Raw genomic sequence first — 24,911 nt, 5'->3', positions numbered from 1 at the left:
CCTACAATATGTGGATGACATTTTAATTGCTAGTCCAACCAAGTTTAAACATTTGACTGCTGTACAGACTGTTTTGAATGCCCTCCAAAACGGGGGATTCAAGGTTAACTTGAAGAAGGCACAGCTAGCACTGCCTGAAGTGACTTATTTGGGGCAAATTGTGGGTGTGCACGGCAGACGCATCACTCCTGAACGAGTTAAAGCTATCATTGAACTTCCAAAACCAAACACGGTCACTGGTCTAAGGCAAGTAATGGGTCTTTTGAATTATTGCCGCCAGTATGTTTCTGAATACACTGAACTTTCTAAACCACTCACAGAGGTGCTGAAAGGAGGAAAACCTGGATCGGAGCTGATTGACTGGACTGAGGAGATGGAGGAGGCGTTTGTATCAAAGAAACTCTTGCTTCCTCCCCAGCATTACGTCATGCCGATGCCAGCAGGCCGTTCCATCTATGGACATGGGTGGGAACTCGATCCTATTCAGCGGCCCTGGGTCAAAGGGTTCCAGGAAGAAACTCCTATGGGATGGTAGGATATTATTCTGCTCCTATTCCTGTTTCAATGGCAGGACAGCATCCGTGCCTGTTGATATGCGACTGTGCAGAGTGGGCTGTAAAGGTTACAGAGGACATTGTGACTCATCAGAAGGTGATACTGCACACTAGACACCAGATTCTGAAACTGTTAACAAACACTCGTTTAGGCTCTATCTCTAATCAAGACGAGCTAAATGGGAGGCCACTCTCTTGAGTAAAAATGTGGATATAAATATTGACATTGAAACTGCTATCAACCCTGCATCCTTGCTTCCAGAAGAAGGAACTGCACACAACTGTGCCCGACTGATCGAGACGGACAGCCAAAGCCCTCTTCAATCTGAACCACTTTCTGATGCCATGACGTTGTTCGTGGATGGTTCCAGCTTTCATGAACAGGGAAAACGCTTCACTGGCTGGGCTGTTGTAAATGAACATGGTGAAACTGTTGACTGTGGTTCTCTTTCAGGAGGAGGGGCTCAAGTGGCCGAGCTGGTCGCATTGACACGAGCATTGCAGTATGGCCAGGGGAAACGAGTCAATGTTTACACTGACAGCCGTTATGCATATGGTGCTGTTCATGACTTCAGCCCTGTGTGGAGACGCAGAGGATTTCTGATTTCCAAAACCTGGTGGTGGCCCCGACTGAGGGCTTCTTGCAATGATTTTTGTAAGAGATGTCTAGTATGCCTTAAGGTTAATTCTTCTTCTAAGCTGAAAATTCCCTTATGACATGCCCCTCGACCTCAAGGGCCGTGGACACACCTCCAAATTGATTTCATAGGTCCACTTCCCCCTAGTGGAGGTTTTACATACATTCTAATGATTGTTGATCTGTTTTCCAGATGGGTTGAGGCATTTCCACTGAGAAACTGCACCGCAGATGCAACCGCCAAGATTATGTTGAATGAAGTTTTCCCAAGATGGGGTTTGCCCTTACAAATTGATTCAGATCAGGGTACACATTTTACTGGGAAGGTGATGAAAAATGTCATGAGGTTGATGGGGGGTGGGGCAACACTTTCACATTCCATTTAGGCCCCAATCTAGCGGATCTATTGAACGCACTAATCGTACGCTTAAAACTTCATTGAGAAAGAGATTGTTGGCGTGGGGGAAAGGGTGGCATGCAGCTGTCCCAGCGATTTTGTTAAGCATGAGAGCCAGCCCTAACAAGACTACACAGCTCAGCCCTTTTGAGGTAATGACAGGTCGCTACATGCGGCTGCCCTGGGATGCCCCCTTGCAACACGAGGGACCATCCAGGCCTTTGAAAGACACTTTACAAAATTATCTGAAAGCTTTGGATGACAGTCTGCGAGACACACGGGTTAGTGTTAGCACACGACAAGCAGATCGAGATAATGTTGAGCAAAAAGACATGCCTGCTTTGCCTGAAATAGGTGACAATGTAATGTTACAGCGGAGATAGTTTCCCCTTAGTTCCGAAATTTGATGGGCCTTATCAGGTGGTATTGACCACTAACACCTCTGTTCTACTGGACAGGGGGTTTTGGGTACCGTGATGGAGACATTGGTCACAGGTGAAACCACTTGAAAAGTGTAACAACTTACTACCTCGGGATCATTAAATGTCTGTCGTGTATGTTAAAATTCTAGAATTCTAGAACAAATGTTTTATTATTACAGATGGCTGAATCCGACGACATACTGAAGCTACTAATTCTTCAAGAAGAAGTGCATAGTGAGAGACGACTGAAAGTGAAACGAGCTTTCATCCGATTGGTACTTCCGCTCTCGTTGGTATTTTTAATTCTGATCGCTTTATCATTTTTGATGTGGATTCAAATTTCAATTTGGACAGGGAGATTCCATGCGTTTTCAACTCATTGGGATTGTGTGGAGATCGATAACCGTCCATCATGGGTACAATACCCATGTCTAAATTCAACTGAGGGTCTAAATTTAATTCTGACTATGTACCAAAAGGTAAATGATCGTTGTTATCGTCTGGACGGAAATGAGACAGTGACCTATTGGCTTGGTCACTCCCCAAATTATCCCGATACTACCCTCATTATGCAGAAAGGTCGTGGATGAGGAGTGGAGGCGTTGACCTGTTTGAAGGAGATTTCAGTTCAATGAGCTGGATCCCTGAACACATAGCTCGTGAAAACATGAGTGCATGCTCTATACGAATGGATATGGTTAATCGATATTTGTTAAAATCTAGAAAAGGTGAGAGTAGAGCAGAACGAAGGAGGCGTCAGGTAGCAGATGAAACTTCCGTTATACCCAAGTGCTCCTGATCCTCGCCACATCATGTCATACTATCTTCCCAAAGCTAAGAATGAACTTGGTTACAACAAAGTAGTTAAAGATGTAGCCCTAAGCTATATATATAGCAATATTGTGATTAGAGAAGAACCGGGGACTGATGAGTATCAAACAGCCATAAATGATAAGGATTTGATGAGATGGGGAGTGTTAGTCCCAACTAAATGTCACATGATCCGATGGGACATCAATAGGGCTTACGGTGCAGTCTGTGATAGGTTAGGACGGATAGATAAAACTGACAAGGATAAGTTCGATCTGAATGGCAGTAAAAATGGTTTGCCTGTTATTAATGCTTTGTCCCTCTCTTCGCCCAGGTACACTAGATTCGATGACCCTTGGAAGGAGACTGCACATGTAGAGCGTTGTTTAGGTAAAGAAATTCAAAAGTGGTTTGTTAAGATGTTTCCTCCTGGAGATGTTGATAAATGTAAAGAAATTGCTGAGAAGCTCACCGGTGTGAAAATGATGGAGATACCCTGGGAGGTGTGTAATGCTTCTTTTGTTAAGTCAGGTTACACTTGGGCTAGTTTTTCTGATGTGTTACACCAGTATGAGTTTGCTAGGAACCTTGCTAACAAAACTGTTTTCCACATGGATTACTTGCATGATTACCTTGAAGATAAATGTTATAGTCCTACATCGATGGCTTATAATGTGACAGCATGGATGCATTTGCAAGTGTTTAAACTGAATATTGAAATAGTGTATACTCGAGCAAAGACTAGTCTGGTACCTTTGAAGTATGAGGAGCTGTTGTGGGACAATTATAAATCATTTCAGGTGAGGATGTGGCCTCAGTTGTCCGATGTAGCTATTGGAGATGAGTGGTTTGACAGGGCAAAACAATTTAGACAATTTCTGAGTCCAATTCCTTCAGTACAGGAAATCAGAGATCTAGAGTCTAAGACTCCATCAAAGGACTGTGCTAAACACAGGTTGACACACCCCATGGGTCCTGCATGGTGTCCAGTTGATAAGAGTAAGAAAACTAACGAAGCAGAGCTGTCTCTTTGTGTTGCAGAGTTGAAGCAGAAGACTGAATATTTTCCTCGGTTGAAGGCGCAACCAGCTCGGCAGAAATTTATCACTGCATTTCTGGAACAGATAAAAACTAATGATCCATTTGCAGGTTATGAGTATTTGAATTCTGTATGGCTTAAATCTAAGGGCACTCCATGGTATACTGATTCGGAACCTCCGTCTGCTATAGCAGCAGCATTGGTTTTGGCTTTTTCGGTAGGAGCAATATTTACTGACATGACGGAAACAGTGGAGGAATATGTGGAGGAAGCCTGGGAGGAGTTTGTGGCTGCGTCAGAGGATTTGGTCATGGGAGCTGTTAAATATGTGTTATATGCTTTCGGAGCTCTTTTGGGAGTGGGTGTCCTCTGTCTGTGTGTGTGGATGTGTGTTCGTTTCTTTTTTTCTTATGTATGCAGGTCTGCTTGCAGTAACTTGAACCCTTCCGAGGAGGAGAACCGACTGAGAAAACTGACGACACGCTTGGAAGAGAAACTTAAGAAGGATAACATCAATGCCCTGTTGTGAGTGGAAGGGGGGAGAGCCTTTGCGTGGGGACTGGGAATTTTTAGTATCCAGCATGTCCACAATGAGGCAAAGAGACAAGTGTGACCCGTCAGGGGAGCATGCGTCACCACTCCACCTTCCGTAGTGACCTCACTTGGTAGACCAGACGTGGCGGTATTGGACCCCACATTGGTCTAAAACGGGGGACTGAAGGGTGAGGGTCAGAAATCCCTTGTCTCTTCAGATATATCATTACATATATATATATCCTTTTATATCAATATCTATCTATATTCTGTTGCTTAACTTCTTTAATAAAATGATGAATTAACTATATGCATGATCACATAATCAATTCTATTTTCTTATGCATAACTGAAATATATTTTGAATCATATGTGTGTTAAGAGTTAACTTTTTGCTTTCCTGCACATTTCTCAGAAGCCTTTTTCTCTCTGTCCTGCAGGTAGGTTGAAGGTCTCTTGGGAATAAGCTTAGCTGTGATGAGAGGGGGGCAGGGAGAATGTGTTGAATATGTTCCAGATGTATTCTGTGTTTTGATTGTTACCTTTCCTGACTAATTATATGGGTTAAAATCCTATGCAATACTACCTGAATAGTAGAAGTGTGATTTTCTCTTATTATTTCTTTAGGGAAGAAAGGTATGTTATTTCTACCCCTCTCCTCTGCCTGAGGAGTGAAAATTTTATCTCTCTTGTTTTGGCTTAAATGACCTGATAATGTGTGCTCTGGCTCTCCTGTGCCCAGAGAAGAACTGTTGTTCGTCAGTGTTTTGTGTGTGCAGATGTAAATCTCGGGCTCTGACGACAAGTGCGCTGATTAATGTTGATAGGCCGCATAGCTCTCTATATGTTGTGACTTTATGTTCTTTTAGCCAATCAGGAGTAAAATAATGGAATGTACGTCCTTGCAAATGGTATAATTGATGTAAGATTTTGTGTAATGTACGAGTTAGCTTTCGATCTCCTCGTGAGGCTTTGCCGCTGGCTCTACCAATTTCACTGCAAACTATTCTTCAGTAAATTTTGGATTCTTTAATTGTACTTCTCGACTCCTGGTCTTCTTTCTTAATATCTGGTCCGGGTTATAACTGTTACACCCCTAACAGTACCCTGCGAACAGAACCCTTAGAGATGGCATCCACTAGATTCTTTGAAGCAATTAAGTTCAATGTGCGAGCTGCATACCATTGGTGTAATTTCATTCTTAAAAATGAAATTATCTCTGTAGATCCAGTGATTAAATGCTGAGGTAGACCACTCCATCTTCACCTGGCTGGCTTGTAACTTGTATCAGTTCTGAGTGCAATACACACAACCCTCCCCACTCAAAGACTTACCAAACGTTTATCAGAGATGTATAATGATGTAGAATGAAAAATGTAAAAGATTGAAAAAAGAGAAGGATTAGGTCAACCAATCAACTGCTGTTGCCTTGTTAATATGCAATAATTTTATCTATAAAAAAGTTACTGTAGTCTGATTATGAATATTTTTAAATGTATTTTAATCCAATTACAATTACTTGAATGTGTATCTGAGTATATACATTTATAATGTCCTAAGGGTCTGCTGGTCATACAGTTGTCTAGATGTGTTGGTTTGGGAGATGGACTGTACACATAGCTAAGTGGATGACTGAGACTGCACTGCAGTTATCCTTCACTAGTAAACTGCTGAATCTGGGCCAGGTCACAGGGGAATGTATTCCACAATGTAATTGTACAAGGCACAATGTTGATCTGACAACTACTGAGGTTTAACATTTGTACATAAGCATTTTTGTCTGATAACAAGTCAAATGCGGGATGCCATGTCTATTTACAATTTCTCAGATTCTACTCTATTATGTAATGCATGTGCAATTTAGATCTTGTCTAGACCCTCAGCATTTGTACTGTCACACACTCAGCATGCTGTGTACACATTTGTTTGAGAAGCGCCCCCTGTTGGTGTCTCTGCCTCCTCACAAGCCTCAGAATGTGCACTCCGTCCGTCCCCACTGTTCGCCTTGGAGTATTACGCCCGGATACATTGGTTCATGCTCTGCATAGAGTAAAAGAAAGTAATTTATTTATCGGAATGGAACATCATTATTAATCCAATGTGTTTGAGGTAAAATTATATGTACCGTGGCCACTAAATGTATTTGCATACACTTAAAATGTTTGAATGTCATTGTATTCGAATGCTAAATATATATAGGCCTATAGTAATTTCGTTCTGTAATACATTTGAAAACAACATATATACTGTTCATAATAAAGACTAAAAGTACATGAACACTTTCTGGTTGTCAAACTTAGTATGACGTGCCCATTAAAGTATGTACATTTTTAATTGTTAAAATAATTTCTTCTATCTCCACTTAATATGCAGAGACAACTATAAGTAAGCCGTTAATTTTCTTGAAAACTGTAAACACTTTTGTCTCTAAATGTAATTGTTTATTTTGAACAACCCGCTTAGACCCTCCCCAACATCGTTACTCAACCAATGGCTTGAGTTGGGGGGCGGGACTATCTCTTTGTTTGACCAACGGAGGACAGGTAGAGTATTCAGAAAGCTGTTTTGAAAACAAAGTTTATTATTGCGTTTCTGTTGGTGGGCGCTAGTGTCACGGAAATTATACATTTCACCTGTGCTTACTCTCTTAGAACGTGTACATTTGAGGGGAAATGACATTCAAAAAATAAATCACTTTGGGAACCTTTGGTTAAAAGTAATTTCAAAAACTGTAATAAAACTTAGCGCTGAACATTTTAGCATAATTTGTTTGCAAATGCCACTTGGTTTGATAATATTATTTAATGTGATGAGATTCATTCCTTTAAAGGGATAGTTCACCCAAAAATGAAAATTCTCTTATAATTTACTCTACCTCTTACCATCCCAGATGGCAAGATGGTGAGTAATGTTTGATGCTCTCCTTTTTATGTGCTCATTAGGTGATGTAGAACTGAGAGTTAAAAATGCATTCCAGTTCCAGAGCGGTCAATCCCAGGAAGACTTGTTGTTAATAGATGGTAACACACCCTTGGAGAGGATTCTGGATATAGTCTCTGGTGACGTCACTTTCACTGGATGTGGGAAGTGCTTTGTAGAGCTGCAAACTGATGAGAATGGGATCTATAGACCGTTACTCCTGCCTGCCACACACAGGAGTGCAGCGCTACTTTAGGTCTGTTTTTGGATATCCTATAGTGTGTCATTCATTGACATGTAATCAAGTAAATTCTAATTTCTGAAATTATTGAATGGGACTGGCCCCAAAAAATATTCTTACATTTATAGCAAAAGTTCACCCAAAAATGAACATTTTCTAATAATTAACTCACCCTCATGCCACCCCAGATGTGTGAAGTCACCTTCCTTCTGCAGAAATGAAGAAGTGAATGGTAACCAAAACTTTGAAGCTCCAAAAAGCACATAAAGAAAGTTTGCCGTAAACGGCTTAACTGCATAAAAGTAATCCATAAGACTCCAGTGGTTAATCCATGTCTTCTGAAGCAATCAAATCAGTTTTGGGTGAGTACAAACCAAAATATAACTCCTTTTTCACTGTACATTTTGCAAGTGCAGTCTCTAGGCATGATCCTTCAAGACTGATTATATTTCCTAGTGCTTGACTCTTGAATTGTATGCTGCCTTTATGTGCTTTTTTGTGCAGACCGACAGAGCTGAGATATTCTTCTAAAATCTTAATTTGTGCTCCGCAGAAGAAAGTAAGTCATACACATCTGGGATGGCAGGAGGATGAGTCAATTATGAGAGAATTTTCATTTTGGGGGGAACTATTCCTTCAAGCTGCACTTTAAAAATGTTAAATGCAAATTTTATAAAACTTACTTCAGAGCTAACACATTTATATTGTTAATACTGCATTAGTAAAGTACAACTGATTTTAACCAGTTAGCGGATCACTTCTCAGTCTGTTCTCTCTCCTGTTAAACCCTCATAACATGTCTTTCTAGGCCAGTTGTTTTAACTGTGAGAGATGGAGATAGATCTGTGTGCATGTCCCTCCTGCTCTTGTGCAGAAGATCCGAACACTCCCCCAGAAAAGCTGCTTAAGTCCATAGGTGAGGTACTTCCCCTTTTACTTCTCCATCAGAGGCCATTCTCATAACTTCCAGGGGCACGGCTCTGCTGCTGACCCTATACTACACCTGTGTTTGTTTGTTCACTGTACTACTAACTAGTTATTTTTATTTTCTTAAGTGTTTTTTTGCCTGAGGTATTTGCCTGAATGTATTAATTAATTAATAATAAATAAAATTTTGTTGCACTTTTACCCTCAAGTGACAGACAAACATTAATATAATTTTTTTTTACTGTTTTAACAAATGTTATTGTATTTTTTTCTAATGTTGGTCATAAATGATGCAGGTGTGGTCAAAGACTAATTTCAACTGCGGCTGACAATAAAGTTGTATTGTATTATATATTTGGATGGTCAGGTTGGGAGAACAGCTGGCCTCGAAGCTAAACCAAATGAGCGCCAGCTTGAAATATCCAAGACTAGCTTAAAATAGCAAAGACTAGCCAACCAGGTTATAGGTGTTTGTTGTTGTTTTTCTTCTCCAGCAGGGCTAATAGGGCTGCTTCTCTCAAAATAAAGTATGGTATTTAGGCATAAAATGAACTGTGGTGTAATTTGTAATGCAAGTTATAAAAAATCTGGCAATAAATTAGTATTTTTACCATATATTTTTATGCAAGTTCAAACAACGCCTTGTTAACAGATCATAGTCTTGAACTTGTCAATAAGCATTTTTAGGATTTGTATTATTATTATCAGTTAGTTAGACTATTTTATATTTGAGCGGAAGTTTTTAAGCATATACATGTCCCCCTTAACACCAAGCTTAACCACGGAGCTCTGAACGCCCAACATTCAACGGGTGTAGAAAGGAAGTCCCGCCTTACAGTTAAAAGAGCCAATCAACACTGGAAGACGCACGCGTATTAGCTATTAAATGCCGGGGAAATTTTGTTTTTTTAACGTAATATGAGGCATATAATCACAATGAATGTGTTGTCATATTTTATTGCTGGTTTGAAATATTTTATTTGATCGTAATTTTGACTAACCGTTTTTTTAGATTTCGGTCTTTCTCCATTCAATTAGATAGGAGCTGCACTGGCATGACTGGAAATAGCCTCCCGAGAGAGTTCCAAAATGGCCGACAGTGGACTGACTTGCTAGAGAGACTTTTGACACCAATCAAACTTCTTCCAGGGCATCGCGTGATAGAGGAATTCCCCTAGAGTCAGGGGCTTTCCAGGACCCGAGCCTTTCAATTCATGAACGTGTACAGTTGTATGAAGTTGTTTTGAGAGTAAGTACTGAATGACGCTAAAGCATACGTTTCCTTGATGGATGGTATATTTTCGTGTACGATTTGTTAGACTTTTGCTAACATTTTAGCAATTGTTTATTGTCGCCGACGATAAATTGAAACTGCACGAGATTTATAACAAACATCACAGCTATCCAAGGTAAGTTTGATATGTATTATGTGTAACAATATTATCATATGTACGTTTTTGTGATATGTAAGTCTTAGATTAGTAGAGGCCTGTAGAAATATTTTAAAGTAATGACATATCTAAATAGTGCATAGTAAAAATGTTAACGTTAGCAATTGGTTCACATTTAGTTATTTTTTCACACAATTCCTAATGTTCTATGAACGTTCTCTTCAGGTTCATTTTTATAACTATATGTACCAACGTTCTGGGAACCAAAAAATGTTAGCTCGGTTTATACAGGATGACCCTCGTGCATATTTTTTTGCAAAAGAATGATAAAACATAAACCTGGTTTACGAAAATTCAAGTTATTGATTGTACATGTAAGGTTTGTCCTGTCTGTTTTGGTGCTGTTTGTGCTAGTCTGCGGGAAAGTCCCGTCAAATGTCAGATGTACTTTTTGGTGCCGAGTTACTGTACAACAGGGAAATAACAACCCCACAAACACCGTTACTCTTAAAATTTCCATTAATTTCAGACAGAGAGCCCAGAGTCGGTTCGGATGACCCTGCAGAACACAGAATGGCAGGAGCACTCAGGTACATTACACTTTAAATCTAGTGAGCTGCTTATGATGTAGACATAAACTTGATGTATTTGCTAGCAGCTCAGACTGTGCCTACTTCAAAGTACTCCTAAAGGTTTGACATGATTACGTGTTACTTATGGAATTTTAGCTGGTTTCAGCATGCAGTATGCCACTAACTGGAGGATTTTGTTTTGTGCATTTTGCTGAAGCTTGCATTGGTCTCTTGAAAACATTAAATTGCAGTTGCATTACTAGATTCAAAATGTTTCCAGTAAGATTATATTACAGGTACCATTTGTCCATGGTAGAGTCATTGCAGTGGTCAGTGAATAATTACATAGTTCTTTCACATTTCTACATGCATACAAAGAATTTACAGACAAAGTCAGATTTTGTGCATTTTTATCAATGGAGGTGTGAGGTTTATTTGTGGTTGGTCTTCAAGCAGTGCAAACTTGTTTGCCTGAGATTGTTTCTGTTTATGAAACTCCTTTAGCCTGATGAAGCTGTTGTTTTTTTTTTCTTCTTTTTTTAATTTTGGGGATTTTGGGGTTGCTTGCCAGAAGTTAAGATGCTATCATTTCACAGAAGAAGGACAGGATGTGGTTGTGATCCAGAGGAGATTTACTCTCTTTTAAGTGACGTCAGGATTTGCAGTTTCACTCATCATAGTGCCACAATATGAGCTCTGACACCTCAGAAGTAAATACATAGTTTAGTCTTCCACTTGTCCCATGGGTGGGGTGGGGTGGGGGCTTGGGGCATTTGGCACTTTAGAGCAATCTAAGTAAACTCAGTAAGAAACTTCCTCTTTCTTGTCAGTAAAAGTTGAAGAGAACATTTTGTGCAATCCTGTCATCTTGGAAAGCCATGGATAACCAATATTATCAACACTGAAAAATACTCAAATAAAACATAGTTACTTCTAATGCCTATTTCATATTTTATCCTAGTGAACAAGTAAATATAATTAATTATATTATTCAGAGATAGAGTGGAAGTATCTGTGGGCCAACGGATAGGGGAATTCCCCATATTTTTGGGCCGTTCACACGGCATGTGTATTGATGGCACTATCTAGATATCTGACTAATTCGGTTGCTCTTTCAACAAGAAATGCATTCATTATAGTAAATCACTCACAGGTGGATTTCTTTCTGCATGTCATTCTTTGAATCACAAGTCACAGATTTTGCGATTAAATCTTGAAGGAAAAAAATGAATGGGAATCATAATATGAATTTTGTTTAAAAGTACCTTAAAAGGAAGATTAGGGGATTCAACAAAAAAAAGCCTGTGGAAAGTTGAGGAAATTCAGAAATGGGAAGTCTTGATGTCAGGGTGAGAATATGCATGTACCTGCATTTCTCAGGATTTGACATCTATGGCAGCAGAGAGCTGGTATTCTGGGGGCTTTCCTCTGTTTTTTCAGTGCCGTACTTCCTGGAAGTAGCGCGAGCAAGTGAGCAATAAAGGAGGGAGGGGGAGAGAGACAAAAAAATAAATGCATACATCCTTGTTCTGACGCTGAAAGTGAAACATACTGCGCAGGTCGTTTGTGTAAAACTGAGAGCATTTCTTCCTCTGCATTTTGTTTGTCTGGTAGGCTACGTCTACACCTTCCTGTCAGAATACTGCTGTGGGGGAAAAACTGGGGAAATTAATTGTATCTGAGGGGGTTTGCAGCTTAGTTGAATCTAACAGTGTGTTTTGATTCAGCATGGCGACTGTATGACAACAGCTTGCTTGTTACTTAAGCTTTTTAGAGTTGAAAGCTTTCTTCTGAATGAGACGGTCTTAATACGTTTTCTCTGCTTCAACATTACAGGATGGATGATACACAGTATGCAATGAAGTTTGACAGTGAGGTGAGCCACATTATAATGATTATGATATTCAGATTTCTGTTACATTGAATCTTTATCTTTAATCATTTTTTATATCTTTAGCTTTTTTGTCAATCACATTGCACTGTACAGTATGCTAAAGATTTGACTTGTTAAGTTGCCTTTACACACACAAATATATAACCTATTTAATATAACACTACCAACTGTTTGCATATGGCATCTTCAGTCTTTACAGTTTATGGTGGGCCTCCCATATATACAATCACCGTTTGAGGTCAAAACTGAACCCTATGTGCCAGAGACAGGTAAGTTAACAATGTGCCTATATGTCTTGCCGTATTGATTATTTTATTGATGGTTTGCTTTTGTTGTTTATTTAGTTTGCTATGTGGGTTTTCTATATTTCAGTTCATGGACCTTATCTGCAGATAATTGAGGAACCAAAGCAGGTGTGTTCACATAAGTCTTCACACTGTTTTTGACATAACTGTCAACATTAATATATTAATACTTACTTTACAAAAGTAAAGTGTGCTACAAAATTGGGTTGTAGATTTTAGGCGGTTAGATTATATGGTCAAGGGTTCAAAATAGCCCCGAAACGCAAAACACCCATATCACTCATGTTTAATTAGATAATATAAGCTTTTTAATATAATAAGAGTGCCATGGGTATTTTGTTTTTTATGAATTTTTTTATTTTAAATATTAACTCTTTCCCCGCCAGCGTTTTTTAAAAAAAGTTGCCAGCCACCGCCAGGGTTTTTGACGATTTTCGCTAAACTTTAATGGCCCGCAGAATATTTTCTTCCATGAATATATGAAGATGCTATATATCACAATAAAGATCTGAGCCTCTGCTTTTAGGCAAAAAGTTCTTTTTTTATTGCGACTTGAACAGAGGTAGGTTTTGTCAAAAAACAACATTTCAGACAAAAAGCTGAGAAAAAGGCATGTTTATGTCTGATATTTTGAGCTTCTCATACTCCACTTCTTCATGTTTGAGACGATCGCAGTCTGTTTCTTTGATCAAAGAGTTGCGTACTCTTTCAAAACATGCGCAGGGGTCTTCCTTACCGTATAACACCTAAAACACGGAAACCCGGAAAATTCCGTGTTTGGCGGGGAAGCGTTTATTCCGTGTTTGGCGGGGAAAGAGTTAATGTTAAAATCTAAAATGTGTGTATTTCATCGTCATTTTGAATGTAAAAACTCATCACAAATGTCATTGTAATGAGCCATGCTGTATTTACTTTGCAGATGACTTGGGATAATTCCAGAAAGTATGCACTGGAATTCCCCCAAAGTCATGTTTTATCTGTAAGATATTATGGTAATGATAATGTGTGTTGCAGAGGGGATTCAGATTTCGTTATGAATGTGAGGGCCCATCCCACGGAGGCTTGCCTGGTGCCTCCAGCGAGAGAAACCGAAGGACATATCCCACAGTCAAGGTTGGTTATGTTACATGGTCATTGCCATTCAATGAATATGAAATGATAATATATATATATATATGATAAACAGCCCAGCACACTCAGATGCTTTTCTACATCTAAAGGTGTCAAACTATGCGGGCCATGCTCGTGTAGAAGTACAGTTAGTGACGCACACAGACCCCCCTCGTGTCCATGCACACAGCCTTGTGGGACGCCAGTGTAACGACAGCGGTATATGCACCATTGATGTGGGGCCCAACGATCTCACAGCACAGTGAGTGAAATACCCTTTACACAACTACTAATGATCATTCTCATATGTTCTCTTTCCTTGTTATTATGATTGAAGTGAATTGCGTAAGGCATATTAAGTTTATCATCATGTGATGTTTTTGATTTGAGTCATATGATTGTATGTGACAATACAATGCTTACTGTAAATCAGTGAAATCTTTATTCATCCCGACCAATATGGGTTATTCAGTGGCCGATAGCTGACATAATACCGATATACAGTATACACACCACACTTTAATGTTATCAAATGAAATGTAAGTACATTTCTTAAATGAAACAAACTCTTGTTTTACAACATATTTACTCCAAATTCACTTAAAGAGTTTGAATTCAGCAATTAAATAAATTAATTTAATTGACAAGGCTATCGGTTGACTTTGAACTGACAATTGGCAGAATAACCACTTTTGTTAATTGGCTGATTTGGCCCACTGGTAATCAGCCAATGACGATAATCTTTGAATGTCCAAGGACCAGCTTAGACATAACATGGTCTGTCGCTAATTCTGGCATCCTCTTTGACTAGATTCAGCAATTTAGGCATTCTCCATGTCACTAAGAGAGGTGTGGTTGAAATATTAACAAAAAGGTTAAGAGAAGAGAAGCGAAGAATGAAAACGCCTGGATATAAGTTTACTGGTAAGACAGTGATTTAATTATCAAACTGAATTATTGAATCAACCATTTTCCACTTCTTATGTTGTTTTGCTCTTTTTCACTGCCCTGTGAAATCATACAGATGCAGAGGAACAGGCTATTTTTCAAGAGGCCAAGGAACTGGGCAAAGCCATGGATCTAAACATCGTAAGATTAAAATTTACAGCTTATCTTCAGGACAGCAATGGGGGTTTCACCAGAGCCCTGAAGCATGTTGTCTCCAACCCCATCTATGATAGTAGTAAGTCCCATATATCATAAGAATGAATGGAATTCATGAAAAAAAAAAAATAATGTTGGTAAAAAAAAAAAAAAGACTTGCACATCTACCACAAACTGAGGTCAGTCTTGAAGTTTGGAGGGGAAGAAACAGTCAAATCTGGTTACCAAAAGAAACCAATTTCATTAGGCACTGTGATTTAAAAGAAAAACAAAATTAAATACTTTTTCCATACTGTAAGTAAAAGAGCAATTTTTCTATGTATTGAAAAAATTAATTTTAACTTGCTAATTTAGGCAGCGTTGGTAAATTAAAGAGATTGTAAATTAATTAAAAGCCTTAAAGGAATGTCAGTAACATGCTGTCAATTTACATGTGCTGATTATTAAAATTGGAATGAAGAAAAGAATGGCAAATGCAGTGTTCTTATTATAACTAATGTGAAAACTCTTTTTATCTAGAATCACCAAATGCTTCCAATCTGAAGATTTCCCGCATGGATAAAACCTCTGGATCAGTGCTGGGAGGAGAAGAGGTCTTTCTTCTCTGTGATAAAGTTCAAAAAGGTTATTCTCATTTTTCAACCTCCAAAAAGATTTGCAGAACTTCACAAACTTTTATTTACATCAAATTACATTTATACTTGTTCATTTCCAGATGATATTGACATTCGTTTTTATGAGGAGGAAGAGGATGGAGGATGGGAGGCATTTGGAGACTTCTCCCCCACTGATGTTCACAAACAGGTGAGTTACAAGCTATATGATTCTCAATCCTTGTATGATTGATTGCCCTTATTAGGTCAGTCACTGGCCATTGGATGCAATTAAGTCTTTTAAAAACATCAACCCTAATATTCTTTTTCATCGCTTAGTATGCAATCGTGTTTAAGACACCACCGTACCGCTGCACAGATATCACACGCCCTGTCACGGTGTTCCTGCAACTCAAGAGGAAGAAGGGTGGTGACTGCAGTGAACCCAAGCAGTTCACATATATTCCACACAATCAAGGTTAGTAGTGGTGACCAAAACATCAGTCCTTATGACTTTATATACGATTCTGAAACAACAGAATGAAATGCAAGCCTAATATACAGTACATGTTGCTACATTTCATATTGCATTGAATGTTTTATTCTTCAACAGTAGAAAAGTGTTAGCCATGATGGCTTCATGTTATTAACATGTGAGAGCGCTTTTATTTTTTTTTCCCTAGACAAAGAAGAAGTTCAGAGGAAGAGGTTGAAGGCCCTTCCTCAGCCATATGATCATTGGCGGGGAGGACCTCAAGGAGGAGCAGGGGGCTTTGGCGGTCCTGGAGCTGGAACAGGAGGAGGTGGAGGTGGAATGGGAGGAAGTGAGAGACTCTACATGTGGATTGTACTAATTAAATCAGTCTAAATTTATTCTGTTGTTCAAACATTAAAATTATTAATTATGCATATAGGTTTTCAATATAACCATACAATGGATGGTTCAGGGTTTTATGCTGGTGGATGTGGTGGATTTGGGGGAGGGGCACAGATGTCAGGCTCCACTCCACAGACGGATAGATCTCCCAATCAGCCAACAAACACACAAACCCAGCCTGGTTCTCCAATGCAACAGCAGCTCATTCAGATTGGTAAGTATCAGGAAACACAAATTGGTACCTAAATCTAAAGTCTTGTCTGATTTTTAAACTACACAATCTTTAAAGTGTTACTTCACCTAAAATAAAAATTCTCTCATCATTTACTCACCCTTATGCCATCCCAGATTCTGCAGAACCAGGGATCCAATGTGTCCTGGAAAACCAGAAATTTTGTAATGCATTTTTTACAGTCATGGAAATGTCATGCAAAATTAGAAAAATACATAAATGCCCTGGAAAATATTTTAGTATAATAAAACGGTTTGACTGTGTCGCTAGCAAGGATATTGTTACATGTACAAAAACATGGTAAAGTCCGGGACTCTGAATAGGAGTCATCATTGTCACTACCGGCTGCTGTGCATTGTAAAACAACGTCAAAGGTTAAGGGTGCTTACACCCTTGTGATTGATTATAGCAGAGGCCAATCGTGTGCTTGGCAATTGCGGTCCAACCGAGTCAGATGGCTTGATTGGTTACAGCAGCGCATTCACAGTGAGAAGCAGCACTCTCATTCATATTCCATATACAATATACATTCTCATTCATAAACAAACTGAATAACCTAGTTTATGTACCGGCCGACTGAATGAGAGGGGCATGTTGTTTGTTTACTTCAGCATCAGCATGTGAGTCTACCTTGTTTTTCTCTGAGAGAATAGGGCGGAAGAGCTATTAATGCAATAAAGTATCTGATTTTTATATACTTTGAGGGGCAATCACATGAATACATTGAAGTCTATGAAGTGACGTGTCAGTGCAACCTTGGCTCAAACTTCACACCAATGTGTTTTTCACACATGTTTTTGCCTCACAAATGATGTCTTTGAAAGTACAAAGCTACAAGAAATATTTTTTATCGGTCCAAATTTATGAAGAGATATTGAATTTATTTAAATTATTACCTTATTGTTTCCAAATATCCAGAGACCCCAGTTATTGAACTACAGTAATTACATTTTCCAAAATTGACGTTGATGCCTCGACTCAACTCATGTGAAATGTCCTTTACAGTGACGAAAGAACATTATTGAAACTCAAAATGATTATTATTAGGCTATTACTGTTGTCTTTTCGGACAAAAGTCATGCTCAGCATTTTAAATGCTGTAGATTTCCGGTACATGTGCTTTGTTCTTATAATGCTTAAACATTCTACTGAAGTCAGTAGATTTGACATGCAAATTTTAATAGAGACGGTAAAGACGTAATTAATACTCATTAATATTGTTAGACTATTATTGTTGTCTTTTTGAATGAAAAGTCATGCTTGGCAGTTCACAAACTGAGTGGAATTTATAGATCTGCTTTGTTCTTATAATGTTTAAAGTCTCTTGGCAGATTTCAGTCTTGAACATCTCAAAATGATTCAATGACTTTTAAATTGCACATAAGATGCTCATTTGTCACCACATAGTGGCATCTCCAGATGTGGCCACTAAACTAATCAATTAATTAAACTGAACACATTTGTGAAATCGAAGCAAGGCACAACAAATTACCCTTTATTTGTGCAGCTAATTCTGCACAATTATGCAGATTATTTGCTATACTTGAAACATTAAAATGGCTTAAATTGGTGCTTTTAATTTATTCCCCGGAAAACATGTTTGTGAACCAGTGATTGTCTCACCATCCCTGTGAGTTATCCATTTTAGACAACAATGACAGTTGGACCACAGATATTTTTAAATTAATTTACACTGTGTTGGTAGCATGGTGATATGGCCTTAATACTTTGGGATGTAAATTAATAAAAAAAAAATTTAACTATTGAAGTCAGCTTATACCGCAGTTACCACACGTAGTTCGCGTAAAACAAAGAATCTAGTCATAAGAATGGCATTAGCAATAAAACGTAGAATGTCATGGAATATGATGTATTTGGGTGAAAATGTATGTACAGTTAATCAAATTAAAATTTGAATATGTCCTTGTGTGATAATTAAACAAAAAAAAAATTGAATTTAATTGAATAAATAAATAATCTGCAAGTGATGCGCGTTTCAAAATGAATGTGTAGAGATGGCTGCTCATTCATACATTGAAAACACCTCATCCTAATCAGAGACAGAGAGCACTCTGAAGTGCACAGCACATACAGACTATGTAGTTGTTTAATTAAATCACAGCTTTAAGGGGATTGATAATCACACTGGGCATGGAGCAAACTGTCTGGAGGTGAGAAACTAACATCAAAAACAAACAGAAATGCCAAAATGCTTGATTTAAATGGACACGTGTTTCTGCTAAAATATTACACTTGTTGGGTGTAAATGTCCTGTTGAAATGTTGTTAAAATGTCTTTGAAAATTGTACCTTGAAAAGAGTGGGAAGCCTGAGAACACAAATTCTTATTTTTAGGAGAATATTTCATCTCTGTATATCCATACAATGCAAGTGAATATTAGCCAGACCTTTTGACTCCAATGGATTAATCAAAGTGTTTTGAAGTGATCCAGACAATTTTGGGTGAGAACAGGCCAAAATGTAACTTATTTTTCACTGTACATCTTGCTATTACAATCTACAGTATGCACAATCTTGATTTCAAGCTAGATGGTGCTATAGGAAGTGTAATCGAGCTTGAAATCATGATCGCCAAGGAGACTGCAATCAAGGTCTACAGTATAGTGAAAAATCTGTTGCATTTTGGTCTGTTCTCACCCAAAACCGATTGGATCGCTTCAGAAGACATTGATAAATCCATTGGAGTCTTATGGATTACTTTAAAGCTACCTTTATGTGCTTTTTGGTGCTTCAAAGGTCTGGCCACCATTCACTTACATTGTATGGACCTACAGAGCTGAGATATTCCTCTAAAATTCTTTGATTGTGTTCTGCAGAAGAAAGTCAATCATACACCTCTTCGATAGCATTAGGGTGAGTTAATGATAATGATTTTTGGTTGAACTATCCCTTTAAGTTAACCCAGTTCTCAGCTGCCTTGAAACTGACACATAATGTACAAGTCATTCAGATTTTAGATGCTTATGCACTCAATAATGTTTCCAGCCACAGCTCTGCAGAATCACGCCACTTTGACTGCAAAGTGCACTGCTCGTGCTTTGTTAGAATACTGCAGCACGGGGGATGTACGGCCCCTGGTGTTTCTGCAGAGACATCTATGTGGAGTGCAAGATGAGAACGGAGACACGTAAGGGTTTTTTCACATTTCTGCATTTCAGTATGTACACAGTCTTTATGAATTAGGCTGGGTTTCCCAACTAGGTGTTTGTAATAGTTGAGATTGTGATGGAAATGGCAATGCAAATTTAAATTGAATAAAAATGTACCACTTGCAATTATAAATGTATAAAATAAAAACTATGAAAATAGAACGTTTACATGATTGTATAAAATTTACACAATTACATGTGAAAATGTTGTGAAATTTAGATTTACTGCATTCAAAAAGCACATCAAGGAAATGTTTTGCATCATAGGGGTACAGCTAACAAAAAGGTTGTGGGTACCCCTGCCTTAAAGTACTGTGTCCAATCAGTTACTTTCTATGCAATATGTGTGCTACCTCTTAAACCTTTATTACTGAGTAGTTAGTGTTCAATTATGAGGAATTCCTTTTTTCTTTTTCCCAATTTGTAAGTTGCTTTGGATTAAAGCGTCTTAATGAATACATTTACTTATTTCCCTATAGGCCTCTACACCTTGCTATAATCCACCAGCAACCTGTTGTGGTGCAACAGCTCATTCAAGCCATGATGAAAACGCCTCAGCAGAAGTTCATCAACAAAATCAATAACCTCAGTCAGGTAACTCGACATCTATTTGCTGTGAAAGTACTCTTTTAATTTTATCTAATCCTCTCAATCAAATTATAAATGTTTATTTTATAGGTATCATATGCAAACACTAAATATTCTTTCCCTCTCTAGACTCCATTGCATCTGGCTGTAATCACAAAGCAAACTAAGTTAGTTGAGATGTTGATGAAAACTGGTGCAGACCCGAGCCTGCTAGACCTAGACGGGCGGACAGCACTTCACCTGGCCGCTTACACTGGAGATGAGACCTTACTACAAGTGGTCTTAGGCCTGCTGGGAGAGTGCTATGCCCATCTAGTAAACTGTGCTGACTTCTCAGGTGAGAGATAATCATTAAAACTGAACTCATTTTCCTACTCTAAATTTTTTTGTCTTGTTTTTCAGTAAAAATATCTATACATCTTTAAAGTCACCCCGAAGTGCCTTGACACAAGTGCTGTTCGGTTTGCTTTTTTGATTGAACAAATTTTTTATCAAATATTAAGAGGGCAAGCCATTTATTTAAGAAAACGTGCACAGATGCTTTTATAATAAAAACAACAACATCCAATAAGAAAATAAGAATTGTCAATTTTGAATTCATGGTGACCAAAACAAGATACATTTATTTTAGAAGTAAAATGGTATGAGCTCTTACAAAATGTAGTGAGGCTTGTTCTTAAAACAAGAAATAACTATTTACCAATGGGGTTGGAAATAAAGGTAAAAGAAGTTTATATTTCTGGCCCCAAATAGTTATTTTTCTTCACAAAATGTTGTTATAGTTCTCTGAAAACACTTGTAAATGTAACTTGTTAAGGATGTCTTGATATTTTTACTAGAAAACAAGGCAAAAATACTGAGTAAGAAATAGTTTTGGAGTGAAAATTTTACAACATTGCATGTAGAATTTTACATGGAGGCAATAGCATGCTGAGATTTTTTTCCCTCTTCTTCCCTTTCTCAGGTCAATATCCAGTCCATCTTGCTGTGAGGAAAGACAGAGAACGCTGTCTTCAGTTGTTGGTCGATGCTGGAGCAAAGATTAACATGCCTGAGCAGAAAAGTGGCTGCACAGCACTGCATCTGGCAGTGAGGGACAACCTTTTAAAAGTGGCCTGTAGTCTTATTACTGAGGTAAAATTAGCTGTTGCTAGAACTGTGCTTTAGCTTGCAGACATCAGAAATGTTTCATATTCAGGAAAACAGTTTGTCTTCTAATTTCTGTTACAGCTGAAAGCTGACGTGAATGCATGTACTTATGGAGGCAACAGTCCTCTTCACTTTGCTGTCAGTCAGGGATCTCCACCTCTCTGCTCCATGTTGATTGCTGCAGGTAACAAAGAGACCTCATTTCCTAAATTTAATACAGTGATATCTGTGAGGGTCTGGAGGCACCACATTGACAGTCATAAAGGATATATACTGCACTTACAGTTTATAAATGTACTGTATGTATATGTAAATTCACATTGATTTTGCATATCTTGATCACATTCACATGAAATGAATAGACTTTGTAAACACAGTCATGGTAAACCTGGAAATATCGGGGAATTTCCAGGCCTGGAAAAGTCATGCAAATTAAATAAATTCATGGGGATTTCTACAGTGAATATACTGTATTTTTTGTAGTGTGAAAAATTAGATTTAAAAAAATTGGGGGATCAATAAATTGTGAATAATTTACTGCAATTGCTTGATTAGTATATAGTCATGTAATCCATAAAGTATTTAGTAAAATATTTTAAAATGTAATTTAATCGAATTACTAAGTACTTGATTTTTGTAACCTGATTACACAATACATATTACATGTGATCCGTTACCTTATATTAGTTGGATTAACCATCTCCCGTTGTCTTCATTTCTAGGTGCTGATAAACGCTTGGAGAACGATGAGCCTCTTTTCTTCAGCTCTTCTTCCTCTGATGAAGATGAGGAGTATGAAATGAATAATGTTTCCGACAGGCAGCCTCAAGATGACGTCGTTCAGCAAGTTCAGTGCATGTCAATATCATCTGAGAGAGGTGCATTTAACCTGCGCAAGAGACCTGCTGCTGGACACACACCATTTGACCTGGCCAAATGCCAAAAGGTTTTATACTTAACAGTTTTTGTATATCATAATAACAGATAGTGTTTGTTTTGGGGGTGGATGAATAAGTAAATATACTGTATGCAATAGATTTAACCTTTTGTAATACCATTGTCTTCCACAGGTTAGAGATCTATTAGATGGCAGAAAAGGTCCCAAGTCCAGTTCACACTCCCCCAAGAGGACCAAAATATGCACAGATGAAGGTAATGAGGCATAGGCCGATGTTCTCAAACCCATAGCTTCTGGCATATATAGTAGTTGGGCTCAGACTGATTTGTACTGCCCTTCCTGCAGTGAGCCACGGTTTGGACAGTGAGGTGCTCACAAAACTGTGTAGTATTCTTATTCAAGACCATGTACCCTGGAAAGAGCTGGCAGAAAAACTGGGCATGCTCACACTTACTCACCTGTACCAGGAGAGTCCATCACCCTGCCAGAAGCTTCTCGAGAACTATCAGGTAAGAGACTATTTCATGTTATGTCTTAATCTTTTCACCATACTATATACTATTTCTGCAGTATTTAGTATGTATATGCAAATTATCTTGATTCCTGAATAACCAGATTTTATTGCAAGTTTTAAAAAAAATAAATTATAATTGACCAAATTAAACATGCAAAATATGATACTACTGATTGAACCATTTATTGTTGCATAATGTGTTCTGTTAGACATATGCCTACTATTTTTTAAGAAAAAGTAGGCAGTGTGCAGTCTGTACTGTTCAGTATTAAAGGGATAGTTCACCCAAAAATGAAAATTCTATCATTTACTCACCCTCATGCCATCCCAGATGTGTAAGACTTTCTTTCTTCTGCAGAACACAAATTAAGATTTAAAAAGAGTATTTATGGTCTGTAGGTCCATACAATGCAAGTAAATGGGTGCTAGAAATTTGACGCTCCAAAAAGCACATTAAAGGATCATAAAAGTAATCAGTTTGACTCCAGTGTTTTAATCCATATTTTCAGAAGTGATATCATGTGTGGGTGAGAAACAGATCAATATTTAGGTAGTTTTTTTGCTAGAAATTATTTTCCCTGCCCAGCAGGGGGTGGTATGCACGAAGAATATGAATCACCAAAAACACAAGAAGAAGAATGTAAAAGTGATCTGTTTCTCACCCAAACCAATCATATCACTTCTGAAGAGATTGCTTTAACCACTGGCGTTTTATGGATTACTTTTATGCTGACTTTTGTGATTGTTGGCGCTTCAAAATTTTGACACACATTCACTTACATTGTACAGTATGGACCAAAAGAGCTGAGAAATTCTTCTAAAAATCTTCATTTGAGTTAAGCAGATGAAAGAAAGTCATACATATCTGGGATAGCAGAAGACAATTTTGTGAGAATTTTCATCTCTCTCTCTCTCTCTCTCTCTCTCTTTTTTTTTTAAATGGATTGTAGTAAAGGTTGAAATGCTGTTGAATTCTAAGCCTATTGCCTGTCAGCTTCAGATAGGAATGGTTTAAGTGTTTATGTTTGTGCTCAGCTAAGTGGTGGTCCTGTGGACGGCCTGGTGGAGGCGCTGCAGTCACTGGGTGTGAGTGAAGGAGTGAGACTGCTAAGAGACAGCCAACCCAAAGAGGACAAGCAGAGCACAGGTATACACACACAGCTGGTGAAAGAAGAGTCTAAATATGAAATGATTGTGAACAATTACATCAATCTTTCACTGAGAAACTTGCCAATACAAGACAAGTTTTTACACTATATGCAAACTTTGGGCAGTAAATTGCAAATAAAACACACCTATCACCTTTTTCTTTCTCCCAGATTCTACAGAGGACAGCGGCTTTGGGAGTCAGTCCATCGGAGAGGATATAGCAAATCCTGCAGTGGCCAATCACTGATTAGCCGGACATGTTAATTGAGAATAACTTGGCACTTTATCTGGCAGCCTCTACTCGGACCGATTTTTATTTTGCAAACTAATGGATTAGGCTGTTCATCATCTCAATCAAGTGGAATTACAGTGCTTTTTTCATCACAGAGAAAGATTGTAAAGGATTTTTCTGAGGTCAAAAGCCCTCAGTGGTATTGCATAACTGAGTAAGAAAACATTACAAAGGAGATCAGTTGCTTTGAGACACAGATTCCCCAAGGTTTGAAGTGAAGCTGTAGTTTTATTGCAGACATTTCAGCACTTGTACCTTAAGAGCAACTCTCGAACAGTGACTTAACAGAAATGCACTTGTCATTTCCATAGCACAACTGTAACCTTGGAATATATCTGCGAAATGTTCTAATAAGGATGAAGTAAGCTCTTTTTTTGATAAATGCAAAATAAAATGCAAATCTCATTGTGATGCTTGTCAAATCTATTTAGTTCAGTTCATTTTCTGATACTTCTAAAGACCTCTATACGATAATGTTTATTTATGTGTACTTGTGGTTGCAGTTATGTGCTTGTGCAGTGGATGAGTAAATATGTTTGTTTGTTTGTTTGTTTTAATAAAGCTATTATTTCGTTATTCAGTGCCTATACCATT

General features: G+C 38.1%; 1 protein-coding gene across 2 annotated transcripts; it reads left to right on the top strand.

The window, feature by feature from the left end:
• Positions 1 to 9,355: 9,355 nt before the first annotated feature.
• LOC127617699 (nuclear factor NF-kappa-B p100 subunit-like) lies at positions 9,356 to 24,893 on the top strand. Of its 2 annotated transcripts, none has more exons than XM_052089754.1 (24): positions 9,356 to 9,729; positions 10,401 to 10,461; positions 12,280 to 12,319; positions 12,528 to 12,606; positions 12,710 to 12,750; positions 13,657 to 13,755; positions 13,863 to 14,014; positions 14,564 to 14,676; positions 14,777 to 14,935; positions 15,376 to 15,480; positions 15,572 to 15,660; positions 15,789 to 15,927; positions 16,133 to 16,273; positions 16,364 to 16,540; positions 19,564 to 19,705; positions 20,207 to 20,321; positions 20,445 to 20,652; positions 21,280 to 21,449; positions 21,546 to 21,648; positions 22,187 to 22,410; positions 22,535 to 22,616; positions 22,708 to 22,871; positions 23,912 to 24,023; positions 24,196 to 24,893. In XM_052089754.1, the coding sequence occupies exons 2-24, from the start codon at positions 10,445 to 10,447 to the stop codon at positions 24,270 to 24,272; spliced, it is 2,748 nt and encodes a 915-aa protein (XP_051945714.1). In that variant the 5' UTR covers positions 9,356 to 9,729; positions 10,401 to 10,444; the 3' UTR covers positions 24,273 to 24,893. The 2 variants fall into 2 exon arrangements, with proteins under 2 accessions (XP_051945714.1, XP_051945712.1); XM_052089752.1 differs by having other exon boundaries at positions 9,357 to 9,889.
• Positions 24,894 to 24,911: the final 18 nt, after the last annotated feature.

The sequence above is a fragment of the Xyrauchen texanus genome, chromosome 24 (assembly GCF_025860055.1).
Source record: "Xyrauchen texanus isolate HMW12.3.18 chromosome 24, RBS_HiC_50CHRs, whole genome shotgun sequence".
Taxonomy (NCBI): Eukaryota; Metazoa; Chordata; class Actinopteri; order Cypriniformes; family Catostomidae; genus Xyrauchen; species Xyrauchen texanus.
Note: the sequence above shows the minus strand (reverse complement) of the source record. Positions and strands in the feature narration are given on the sequence as shown.

Bases quoted from the DNA above. Each gene is read 5' to 3' on its own strand.
- LOC127617699 (XM_052089754.1), top strand. The intron at 15,481-15,571 runs GTTATTCTCATT...GTTCATTTCCAG, and splicing joins CTGTGATAAAGTTCAAAAAG to ATGATATTGACATTCGTTTT. The intron at 19,706-20,206 runs GTAAGGGTTTTT...ATTTCCCTATAG, and splicing joins CAAGATGAGAACGGAGACAC to GCCTCTACACCTTGCTATAA.